Raw genomic sequence first — 11,652 nt, forward strand, 5'->3', positions numbered from 1 at the left:
TCGCCGGGCCCTGCCGGCCCCTCACGGCGCTTTCCCGCAGAGCCGTGCCCCAAGTGCGAGCACCCCCGCGCCTACTTCATGCAGATCCAGACGCGCTCGGCCGACGAGCCCATGACCACCTTCTACAAGTGCTGCAACCCGCAGTGCGGGCACCGCTGGCGGGACTGAGGGCAGCGGGGATCATAATTATTGCTGCTCCTGCAATAAACGCGGCACTGCCGGCAAGCAGGCGGCTCTGCGTGGTTGCTTTGGGCCTGGCAGGGAGGGGAAGCAGGGGAAGCAGGCTCAAGCAGGGGTGATAAAGTCGTGCCCTGCACACCGAAACACCCGTGCTGAAAACACAGACAGGCCTGAAGGTAACCGAGCTGAAGCACGGTGAGGAAAGCCCAGCCCTGAGCACAGCACAGAAAGCAAAGCAGAGGTGAAGCATTACCACTGTGGCCTTACACAGAACCAAAAATGAAAAAAGGGGCTTTGCTGTGACCTGTGAAAACCCCGTCAGTTAAAGCAGGAACTACAAACTACACACTGCAACCACTTACTGATAAAAGGAGAATGTGCTTCAGGTAGGATCACGTATTACTTTTGTTTTAACATCAAGCTTCATTCTCAGTTTAAATACATTCAGAAGTAAAAATAATAAATAATAAAAACATGATGGAGCACAAATTGTAACATTTAATCTCCATGAACACTCCCTCCCACAGGCTAAGCCAATTTCCTATGACCCCTTCTATCCAGGGATAATCTGCACCCATTTATTCCAGTTCATGTCGCAGGGGAACACTCTCCCCAGCCTGAGAGTACAGTCTATTGTGGGCTCGTAGTAGATGGTTGGGCTTTCACTCAGTTTGGGATTCTGTAGTTGTTCTTCCACAACTGGCTGAGAAAAGAGTGACACTGGGGATGGCTTTCTCATGTAGAATCGTCTGATGCAACCAAGAGTTTCCAGACCCTGCAAAAAAATTCACTTATTAAAATATGCTGTGAATGCTGCTCTAGCTACAGTGTTCTCAGAAGTGTTGGACAATTTCTACCAAAAGTGGCTTCACTTGAGCCCCTGAAGAGCCCATGGTTACAACACAAAGGTAAAAAGAATAAACAGCTTAATAAAACCATGCAAGCTCTGGCTATAGCTGGATATATCTAGTTACTTTCAAACAGTGATTGATACATGGTTACTGACACAGAAGGAGCTCAGCAACAGATGTCGACATTTAGGACCAGTTACAAAAAATCTAAGGCTGCTCTAGATGTCAATCCCAGACTTCTGTGCCAGTCCTTGTTAATGGTTAATAGGTGTATGACAAGCTCTGTCTGTGGTATCTAAACCAGTTTTTAGTGAATTTATTGGTGCAGAAGTTAAATTGAAGTTCCCCTCTCTGTAAAATGTAGAGGTAATTAATTGCTTGATTTTGTGGGCTTGAATTCACATTGCCCAGGAATCCATTCTGGAACATCCAGAACAGGATTTGCACGGCTGGCAACACTCCCAGCTGGCACTGTCACCACAGGGCACAAGCCCTGGGCAAGAAGTGGCACATGGACACTGAAAAATGGATTTCCAATTAGTAGGGATGTCATGCTTTTGGGAAAGCCTGCAGGATTACTGCTCTGCTTCAGATTCTGAATATTTGTAGGAAAAAAATAGAAATCAAAGTTCCATTTCCAAAGTGGTGGCAACTGAACGTCAAGATGTGGAAACAAAATGATGAGAAACTCAAAATTTTCTTGCCATATTTTTGTTTGACAATTAAGGACCTGTAGGCAGGTCAGAAGGTCTGACTGACACATTGTCTAGTACAGATACATGTCAGTTGGATTCTCATGGCAGATAACCCATCTAAAACGCATATAAGAAAAAAAAATTAAGAATAATTGGATTATCTATGGTATATGTATTATCTGTATCCCCCAGACTGGGGACTGGAACCAGAGGATCTTTAGGGGGCTGAGCAGCTCCAAAGATCAACACCTGTCCTTGGGTTTCCTCTTTGCCTGGCATTCTTCATAGGATCATAGAATGTTACGGGGTTGGTATTGACCTTACAGACCTTGGGTTTCCTCTTTGCTGGGCATTCTTCATAGGATCAATAGAATGTTACAGGGTTGGAATGGACCTTACAGACCTTGGGTTTCCTCTTTGCTGGGCATTCTTCATAGGATCAATAGAATGTTACAGGGTTGGAATGGACCTTACAGACCTTGGGTTTCCTCTTTGCTGGGCATTCTTCATAGGATCAATAGAATGTTACAGGGTTGGAATGGACCTTACAGACCTTGGGTTTCCTCTTTGCTGGGCATTCTTCATAGGATCATAGAATGTTACAGGGTTGGAATGGACCTTACCGAGTTTCCAGTCCCAACACCCCTTTCAACCCCAACTATTCCACGATCCTGTGATTAACACTGCATTAAACAGTCAGTTTCATGCACTCTTCAGCAACTACCTGGACTCCACCTCCCTGTAGATCCATTTCAGAAGCAAGTTCAGAGTGTGAAATCAGCGACAGCACGGGTACCCCAGGCTTCCCTCCTCCCTCCCTGCGAGCATTGGCTCGCTCTGGCTGTGGCTCCGTGACCCCAGAGGGAGCTCTGGGGTGCTCTCCCCATGCCCTGGGCTGGCAGTGCTGTGCTGGCTGTACCTGCAGGATCTCCAGCACGGCCACGGGCTGCAGCACGCCGCTGTAGTGCTGCAGCAGCCCCGCCTGCGGCACGCCCGGCTTGCTCATCACGTGGTAGAGCACGGCCTCCATCATCCCCTTGCACACCGGCTGGTTCAGCTTCCCATCCACGATCCTCCACGGCCTCCCGATGAAGGACACGCTCTCACAGGCCCTGCCAAAGACAGGGAAAACTCGGCTCTCAGGAATTCTTTGGGATGGGTTTCTCATTGCTGTAATTTCTGCCTAACAGAGATCACTGGATTTGTTTTAACACAAGTGTAAATCCTGTGGCTGCTCTGAGCAAGGGCTGGTGCTGCTCTACCAAATCTGCATTTTTCACCCCTTTCAGCACCATTACAAACCCAGCAGCTGCCCTGGGTCTCAATAAGCAGGGAAGCTTTGTTTGCTATAAGCTCCAATGTCCTCCAGAAGTTACCCAAGACCTGCACCATGCAGCAACAGTGCTCTGATGGGAAGCAAATCCCTCATTTTTAGCATTGTAGTGTCCAAAAGACAGTCCCTGCATAGAAATTCACATTTCTCATATTGCAGTTCCTGGGCACCTGGGAGCTGACACTGGGCTTATTTGTGCAGTAAAATCAGTTTTGGTCCTCTGATATTTGGAACTCGTTGGTTTTTGGGTAAAAATACCTATCAGAGACATTTTGTCAGCATGCACAGGAGCACAAGGAACATTAACAGGAACAATGAGTGGGGTTTCTCCATCACTGCTCATCAGAGCATAAAACTGAGGTTTCCAAACCACTGCTCCCAGTACTCTTTTGGCAGAGCCAAGTGTTTGGTATTCTGCAGACATCTCTGTTACTCACCGGTCCCTGGCTGCCTGGGAGACATCTGTCACGGAGCTTCCTGGAAAGAAAAGCACACATATTTTCTAATTAACTCAAATTCCTTATCTAATGGACGGAGAGTTAAAGGTGGCCAAGCTGTGAAGTGCAAGAGCTTGCTAGGAAACCACAGCAGCAGACTACTCCACGTGCTGCTCTCAGTTTTGGGGAGCTCTGAGCTGCCCCTCTGCCCTGCCTGCAGCACACACTTCCCACACCTCCTCCCACAACCACTTCTCTTTACTCAACCCCTCTTTCTGTGTGTCCTTTCCCCAGTCCCAGCAGGTTTTATTCCTGGAAGTCTGATGCTATGGCTGAACCATGGTGATGTATGGGCTGAAGGAACTGAGGTGCACAGAGAGCTGTGCAGGGTCTCAGCCTGGAGCTCTCCAGGGGTCTGGGCAACCTAAAGCTCCTGGAAATCAGAGGGATGTAGGGCAGAGCTTCAAGGAGCTGGAGATGTGAATGCAAACTCAGGATTCCAGCAGGGCTCACTTTCAAAGCAAAGGCTGTCTCTGCAACTCCCATTACATTATGTCATGGGTTTTAATTAGACAATTACTTAATGAGGTATTCCTACCACACCCAGAGGGTAACAGCTTTGGCTTAAGCACATGTAAACATTCACTGGCCAGTGAGGACTCTGTGTTTGATAACAGAACTCCTGTTTTTTCCCTCCTATGCTACAAGCAAGTCAAGGATGTTAAATCCAGGGAAGTACTTCAGTAGTTTAATTTAAGAACTGCTGAGATCTCTGCTGTTTAGACAGCCCTGAGTGCATTTCCTGCAGGAAGGCTCCAGTTAAACAATCCCAAGCTGTGGGATGTTAGGGATCACCCTCTGGACCTGGGTTCTGGCAGGGCTTGGCAAGGTACCACAGGAACAGTGAGCTTGTGGTTCAGTCTGAGATTAGAGCTCATAAAAACCAAACCAAAATGAAATCTCTCACAAACTACTAAATGTAAAGCTTGGCAAGAACTACCAGCTATTAGAAAACTGGCAGTAAAAAGGAAAGGAAAATGAAGTCCAATTGGGTTACAAATGAGGCTGTTAAATCTCACTGGCATGTGCTGCTTCCTGGTGAATGGTTTAATGAGTTTAGGACTTTCAGCCATGGACATTCCAGCTAAATGCACACCAGCAGTGCTGTGTTTTCTAGGCTTAGAGAGGCCTGACCTTTGAACTGAAGCCAAAGATGAGAAACTTCAGATCCAAGTTATTCTGGAAAAATTTAGAACATGGAAACAAGTTTCTAAGGAAAACATACTTCTGGACTAGTCATTCCAGCAAAAGGCACAGGAAGGATTATGGGATGTATTTGAAAACTTGAGAGACCTTCCAGATGAATTAGTGTTATGCCAATTTATCTGTGAGAGAAGACAATCTCTCTGGTACAGCTGCATAAAGAATCTAGGATTTGCTTATAAAGTGGAGCTACTGGTTTGGGATCAACTGCTGATGAGCTGGTTTGTATTTCAGGGATGCAGAGGGCTCTCCATACCTTTAGAGACTCCTGGGTTCTCCTGGAAGCAGGAAAGATCATCATCCTGCTCACTGGCTGATTGTTCAGGGACAGGGATCTGCTTGCTGTGCTCAGTGCTGAGCTTATCGTTCTCTACTTCGGGTTCTTTGTCCTCAGAAGGAGATTTGTCTTGTTCCTTGTAAGTGTCCACATCCCCTGCCTCTGGAGCAGGCTCTGGGAGTTCAGCTGGGGGCTCCAGGGAGCCTCCTCCTGGAGCTTCTTCACCCCCAGTAACAGCTTCCTTCCTTGGGGCAGCCTCAGAAACAGCTGCATCCAAGTTCCTGCCATCTGCACTTGACAGAGCAGGCAGTGCACCCTGGCAGAGGTGACTGTCACCCTGAAGGACGTCAGTCTTACATCTCTTCCTTGGGGGCTCATCATCACTGGCACACTGTGTGTCTTTCCCCAGCTGCTGCTCCTCTCCCAGACACTCCTGTCCCTTCCCTGGCTCCGAGGGCAGCTGTTCCTGTGGCACATCTGGGAGAGCAGGCTCTGCCCCCGGCTGCTCAGCCTCCTCTGCTTTGTTCTTCAGGCACACCGAGCGCAGCAGCCAGGGCTTGGCAAACACTATGGCCACCAGCCTGACAGTGTGGCCTCCTACTTCTAAGACCTGCTGCATTTCAATGAGGTCCTGTAAAAACCAAACAAAACACCCCACAACAAATTATCTCAGGAGCTTGCACTGAAAAATGTCACTTTAACCCAGTGTCATGGAATTGCCATGATTTAACTGGCAGCAAGGGAGGAGCAAAGTTTAGTAGAATATTCAAATTTGCCTCCAGCTGCACTGAAGTTGAAAAGATGTTTTACCCCTAAAGCTTCTTGAAATTACAGCATGAGATGTTTTTCTTTAGCTTAAAGTTAAAAATGTAACTGGGAACAAGTACTTGCTTCCAAAGGTTGATGTTAGCACCTCTAGGTTTCTGAAACAATTCATTCCTATCTTTGATTAAGACCTGCTTTAATTTTTGGCCTTCCCAACTTTGAGGCAAGATTACTGTCAGGTGTGGTGTGTTTCTCCTGCCTAACATAAATAACTCTGTTCAATTTATAGCTGCTTCCAACAGCCTGGAAGCTCGTCCTGTTCAAGGGGAATACTAAGCATGCAAACATCAATGTATGGAAAGCAGCTGGCTGTAGACCCACCTGGATGTACTGCTCCAAGCTCCTGCTGCGTTCAGCTTCCACCTGCTCATAGCTGCAGAAGCGTTTGCTCAGCTCAGCTTTGCAAATCCCAAAGTGGGAAGTGGCCTCTATGGCCTTCCTGATCTCCAGAGCAGCCTCCACATCCCCGGGGCTGTACCCATAACTCTCTGTACACTCATGGAGAAACTTATCCACATCATAGTTCTCTTCCTGGATTTTTATCAGCCTGGTGAAAGTTTCAGGGAGGCAGGAGATGCCCACAGCCATGTGATCCAGCAGGGAAGGAACTGCAAAGCAAATAAACCACGGGAGTTTAAGCTGTGAAGCAGCAGTTACTGTGCAACACATTGCAGGAAGACAAACAGATTAGAGGTGCTCTAAACCAATTAAAAACAGAGCTCAGCTTTCCCTCTTCATTGCTGCAGTTCCCTTTTTTCTTTTTGCCTTGCATACCTGTCTGAAAAGACCTTTAAAGAGGAGCAAACTGGTTTACAAGTGCTCACCCTCCCAGCAAAAAGAATTATGGCTGGAAGGCAGGGAGCACCTGGTGGTGTTCTCTCTAACACTGTGTCAGCTCAGCTCTGAGTTAATGAGAGGATCCTCTCCTTTTTTCTTGAAGGTCAAGTAAAAATTCTAGGGCAAGGAGATGCTGTGGAGGACACTTTTAATCAAAAATCCACAGCAGAAAGCTGTTGGCCAGATCTGGTTTGAACTACCACTTGACAATCCTTCAGACAGTTCAACAAAACATCTCTGTGTTCAGTGACAGGTCCAGCACTGCCCCAGAGTGACCCCCCTGTACAGAGTATCCACAACTGAAGCCATGGAACCCCTATCCCAGTCCTGGCTGATGAGGGGACAGCTCTGGCACTGCTCCCTTCCCTTTTACCTGCAGGCTGCTCCACATTTACCTCTGGAACTTTTGGAGCCAGGAAAAATGGGCTCAGCTCTAATGAGCAGTCAGCTCAGCACAGCTGGAGGGCATGAGAGGCAGCAGAGATAGGAGAAAGAATTTCTGTTTTACCTGTCACAACAGCCATGGAAATGGGCAGGGGCAGCACTAGATGATTTCAGCTGCAGAGCTCAAGGCTCTGCATACATTTGCATTACATGTGAAAACAACATGCTCTTCTAGAAGAGGCAATGCTGATGAATTTCAGGCAGTCAAGCTCTAAATATTATAAAAATGTTTAAATTACTGACCTAAGAGGGCAGACATTGGACACCACAACTTTAGGCTCTTGCATGAGACAAGTTAAATGAGAATTTCCATTCAAGGAGCTCTGAAAGATTTTCTTTTTACAGAAGAGAAAGCCTGGGTGTGACATCATATGATATTTTAAGTTGTTGTAGGGACTGAAAAACCTCCTGGAGAGGGTTAACAGAGCAGAGGAAAGATTGCAGTAATAGTTTAACACAACATCAAACAGAGGCAAGGCCTTGTTACCAACAAAAGCCTAACTCAGCCATCTGTTTTAAGTCAGGAGAGAAAGCCTTACAGGCTTGATGTGTAATGCAAACAGAATGTTCCTGTCAGTGGGCTTTGTTTAAATCAATTCCTCAGCAGGTGAGCTCACCATCTCTCCTGCTCCAAGCCACTTCTGTGCACTTTAGACCAAGCAGAACTAACCTGGAGAGCTGAGCCTTCCTGGGATGGGGGTACATCTGAGCCTGACCTTCACCTGGCAGGAGTTGACCACGATGTTGTCACTGGGGCTCAGGTTGCGTGTGCTGACGATGCCAGGGCAGTAGTAGCCTCTCATCAGTAAATAATTGGTGTGGGAGGCCTGGCGAGGCTTCACCTCGATCCTGCGTTTGCCTCCAGAGCTCTCATCCAAGTCATCATCCTCATCATCCTCGTCCTCCAGTCCTTCTTTTCCCAAGCTGCAGCAAACACAGAGGTTGGATTTGTTTGCTGGCTTTTTCCCCAAAGAAGGAAGTGATTGATGACACTGAGCAGAGCGAGGACACGGCGCTCTGCGCTCTGGGCAGCTGGGGCAGTGTCCACACCAGGCTGATGCAGAGCACTGAGAGCAAGAACTACACAAAAGGAAATACACTAAAGGTCCCTGAGAAAGGAAACTCTCTCTTTTTTTTTCAAAATGTGTTGAAATGAACCCAAAATATCTCAGCTTCCAGAGCTGGAGCTCTTTGGTTCAGCAGATGCTTCATCTTGAGGGAACATCTGTTAGACACTGAGAGCACAAAGGATGCTGCAGGATGGGGCAGACTGTTTATTTTTTGAAAGGAGGAGAGAGAGTTACAGATTTCAGTTACTTCAAAAAATAATAATTAAAAAACCACCAAAAACCAAACTGCAGACATCCTCCAAGTAAAGAAAAGAATAGCAGTAGCAGTCAGGATGGATTTCCCAGAAACAAACTTAGTCAAACCAGCACTATTTATTCTAGGACATGACAAGAGCCACTATGGAGAAAGCTGAAGGCTCTGAACAACCTGCTCTAACTCTGAAGTGGCCTCTGTTTCAAGCAGATTATGCCAGGAACTATGAAAGGTTCCTTCCAACCTTTTCTAACATGAATTAGACTTTAAGTACCTTCTTTTAAAACATATTTAAAATTGAAAGGGAGCACATCACTTAGAAAAAACAGTGAGTGCACTTCTCAAGATGCCCCTAACTCAGCAATGGGACCAGGCCAGGGCTCAGTGTATTTTTTTAATGACCTGGCTGATACAGCAGCTCATTCAGCTTGCACAGGATCACCCAGCTGAGGACACTGCAAGTATATGAGAAGCTGGGATTTGCATTCAGAACATCTCCAGCACACTGGAGAGCCAGCCTGGAAAAGAGCAGGGAGCAATTCCCTATGACAAATACATGTTATTTGTATTACAGTACTCTGCATCTGTTCCTCCACACTGAGAGGGAACAATTCAACAGATAAAGGAAAAGAAGCTTGTTAGGTGAGTCACAGTCCATGGATCACTGCACTGGGGGGGTGGGCTGTTTTTTTTTGGCAAGGCCATGGCCCTTCAGAATCTTGGGATGCATTAGCAGGTGTTTCACCTGTATAACAGGAGGGAATTGGCACAGAGCTGCCAGCAGGAGCATGGCTTTTGTTTCTTGACATCACAATTCAGTGCAGAAGAAAATAGTGAGAAAGACAGAGAACTGGTTAACATGAATGAAGTGAAGGAACTGAAGCTGCTCATTTTAAAGAACAGTATGTTATGGGAGAGGGACCACAATAACAATCCTCAAGTTGGAATTAAGCTGCCCTAAAGAGAAAGAGAACAAAGTATTTTCCATGTGTACTCCCAATAGGAAGCAGCAGGTCAAATTACTATGAGGTTTGAGTTGCACTTTTAAGAAAGCACATAATGGCTGTAAGGAAAAGGGCTCACAGGCTCCCACTGCCTGGGGACAGTTTCAGTTCATGCCATTACTGCAGGCTTACAGGAAAATTAAATCCAAGAGGAGACAGTGCACACAAGCACTGCTGTGGTGAGAGGTTCCACTGATAAAGCTGAAACCTTGTTACCAACACTCTCATCTGTCACATGCCAAGGCACAGTGCTGATGAAATGCTCCTGTAGCACCCAGTGCTCTCCTTTCCATGTCAGCTCCGATGGCACTGAAGTGTCAAACAATTGAAATGTCACATGGGAAGGCAAATGCAGCCCAGGGCTATAATGACAGACAATTAAGTCTTCAGAGCACCTCCTCAGAAATAAAAATCAAAACAAAAGCACAGTAAAAATGCCACAGTGCAGTACAGAAAATGCCAATTCCTGTCCAATTTCCTCCAAGTTATCCCCAAACTGTATTCTCTAATAGAAATAACAGCATTTACCTTTTTATCACTTCATTTTCCACCATGGAGCTGTCCACCACAATGATCTGCTCTGGGATTCTCACATTCACAGCCACCAGTCCCAGGGAGAACAGGGAGAGCATGGCCACGCACTGACCACCAGGGCCATCCATGGGAAATGCCACCATGCCTTCTGATGATGCATTTTCTTCATCTTTAAATGAGAAATTGTGTGGCTGGTCTGATTTTTCAGCATCCTTGAGCTTCTCCAGGAACTGGAAGGACTCTGTACAAATGGTACTGGGGAAGCGCCACGTAAAAACTCTGCACAAAACCACAAAAAGCACAAATCCTTCAAAATCTGCTCTGAGTTTCACAATTATGCAGGCACAAAGGAGCCAAACAGCTGAAGTTTCATTCTAGAGCTGGTGACCAAGGACACTCCACACCTGCTTTCATAGTCCTTTTACTATTTCCAGCACATTAGGTGCTAATACACTGTGTAAAGGTCAGGTAGCATACAGCAAATAAAAAGCAAAGCTATCATCTTCTGCTTCACAGGAGTGCTAAAGAAATCTTCCCACCACATCTACAACTGTGCTGCTGCATCTCCTCTCCTCTCCATGTGTCTCTGAAGTCCTGCCCAGCACCCCTGGCTCTATTCCCTCACTGCCCTCCCCATGTAAGGACTGACTGATGTGATGTCAGCTTCACCTTCATCTTCACCTTCCTCTGCACCCTCAGCTGAAGGTTCCTTGCTCTGGACACTTCTCCTGTGTTGTCACCTGTAAGAGCTTAAATGAAGGATGTGGGACTCCAGGCAGCTCTTCAAAATGCAGTTTATTGTATCCAAGACATTACAGCAGCCCAGGGTCATGGGTGACAGAGCTGTGCCTACAGCTGTCAGCTCCAGCTGCAGGCAGGCCTGGAGACCCTTTGGTTTTGGTTACAATGCATTATTTACTTTTCTTTGCTGAGCACCTTGATACAGTAGAACCAATCTACACCTTAACTTTTATCTATAGCCTATCATAACTCCTATAATTGCCATATTCATGTTACTATTCTCCAATCACTAAAAGTCAGTACATTACAGTTCGAGCTAGAAGTTGTTTCTCAGTTTTCTTGCAGTGGAAAATTCTGAAACCTTTCTTCTGCCAAGAAGGTACGAAACTTTTGTGATAAGGAGACAACAACATGGACCCCCTGCAATAAGATGACAGCACAGCAGTGTGCCCTGGCACCCACCTGTAGTAGCTCTGGGACAGCTGGTAGGACATGGGCACGAAGGGCAGCGCGCGGCTCTTCTTGGGCCCCAGCGTGTGGTTGACCCTGCGGCGGTTGACCAAGCTCCTCCTCTGGCACTCCAGGAAAGCCTTCACCAGGATGTCATCCCGGTACTCCTGGTACAGCCTGAACGTCTGCAACACACCAGGGACAGCTCTGCACCCCCTGCTCCAGCCACACGCACTCAAGGGGTGAGAGGACACAACCAGGATGAAAATCATCCATAAAAATTCATTTTACTGCTCTGTTCCTTCTATGGCCTTCCAGACTTGCCATGGTATATGCTAATTAAGTAAATACTATTGAACACTTGATATTCAACATGGGATTGGGCTCCCACTGCAATTACAGATGTGAAAAATGCTCTTCTGCCACACATTTTGGTAATTCTTCCCCTCTTTTCAGCA

The 11,652-nt window shown here is 46.7% G+C and overlaps 1 protein-coding gene across 2 annotated transcripts in view; it reads right to left on the minus strand.

The window, feature by feature from the left end:
- Positions 1 to 579: 579 nt before the first annotated feature.
- GTF3C1 (general transcription factor IIIC subunit 1) overlaps positions 580 to 11,652 on the minus strand; it is a 38,535-nt gene continuing 27,462 nt past the window's right edge. Inside the window, exons 29-37 of one of the 2 annotated variants that reach the window (XM_031060451.1) lie at positions 11,207 to 11,379; positions 10,108 to 10,282; positions 9,998 to 10,020; positions 7,813 to 8,066; positions 6,183 to 6,469; positions 5,016 to 5,667; positions 3,497 to 3,536; positions 2,646 to 2,838; positions 580 to 955 (exon numbers count right to left, since the gene is read on the minus strand). In XM_031060451.1, the coding sequence (XP_030916311.1) occupies positions 734 to 955; positions 2,646 to 2,838; positions 3,497 to 3,536; positions 5,016 to 5,667; positions 6,183 to 6,469; positions 7,813 to 8,066; positions 9,998 to 10,020; positions 10,108 to 10,282; positions 11,207 to 11,379 (2,019 nt within the window). In that variant the 3' untranslated portion in view covers positions 580 to 733. Of the gene's footprint in view, positions 956 to 2,645; positions 2,839 to 3,496; positions 3,537 to 5,015; positions 5,668 to 6,182; positions 6,470 to 7,812; positions 8,067 to 9,997; positions 10,283 to 11,206; positions 11,380 to 11,652 lie in introns of both variants that reach the window. The other variant, XM_031060450.1, reaches the window with a different exon arrangement.

The sequence above is a fragment of the Geospiza fortis genome, unplaced genomic scaffold, assembly GCF_000277835.1.
Source record: "Geospiza fortis unplaced genomic scaffold, GeoFor_1.0 scaffold114, whole genome shotgun sequence".
In the NCBI taxonomy this organism is placed as follows: Eukaryota; Metazoa; Chordata; class Aves; order Passeriformes; family Thraupidae; genus Geospiza; species Geospiza fortis.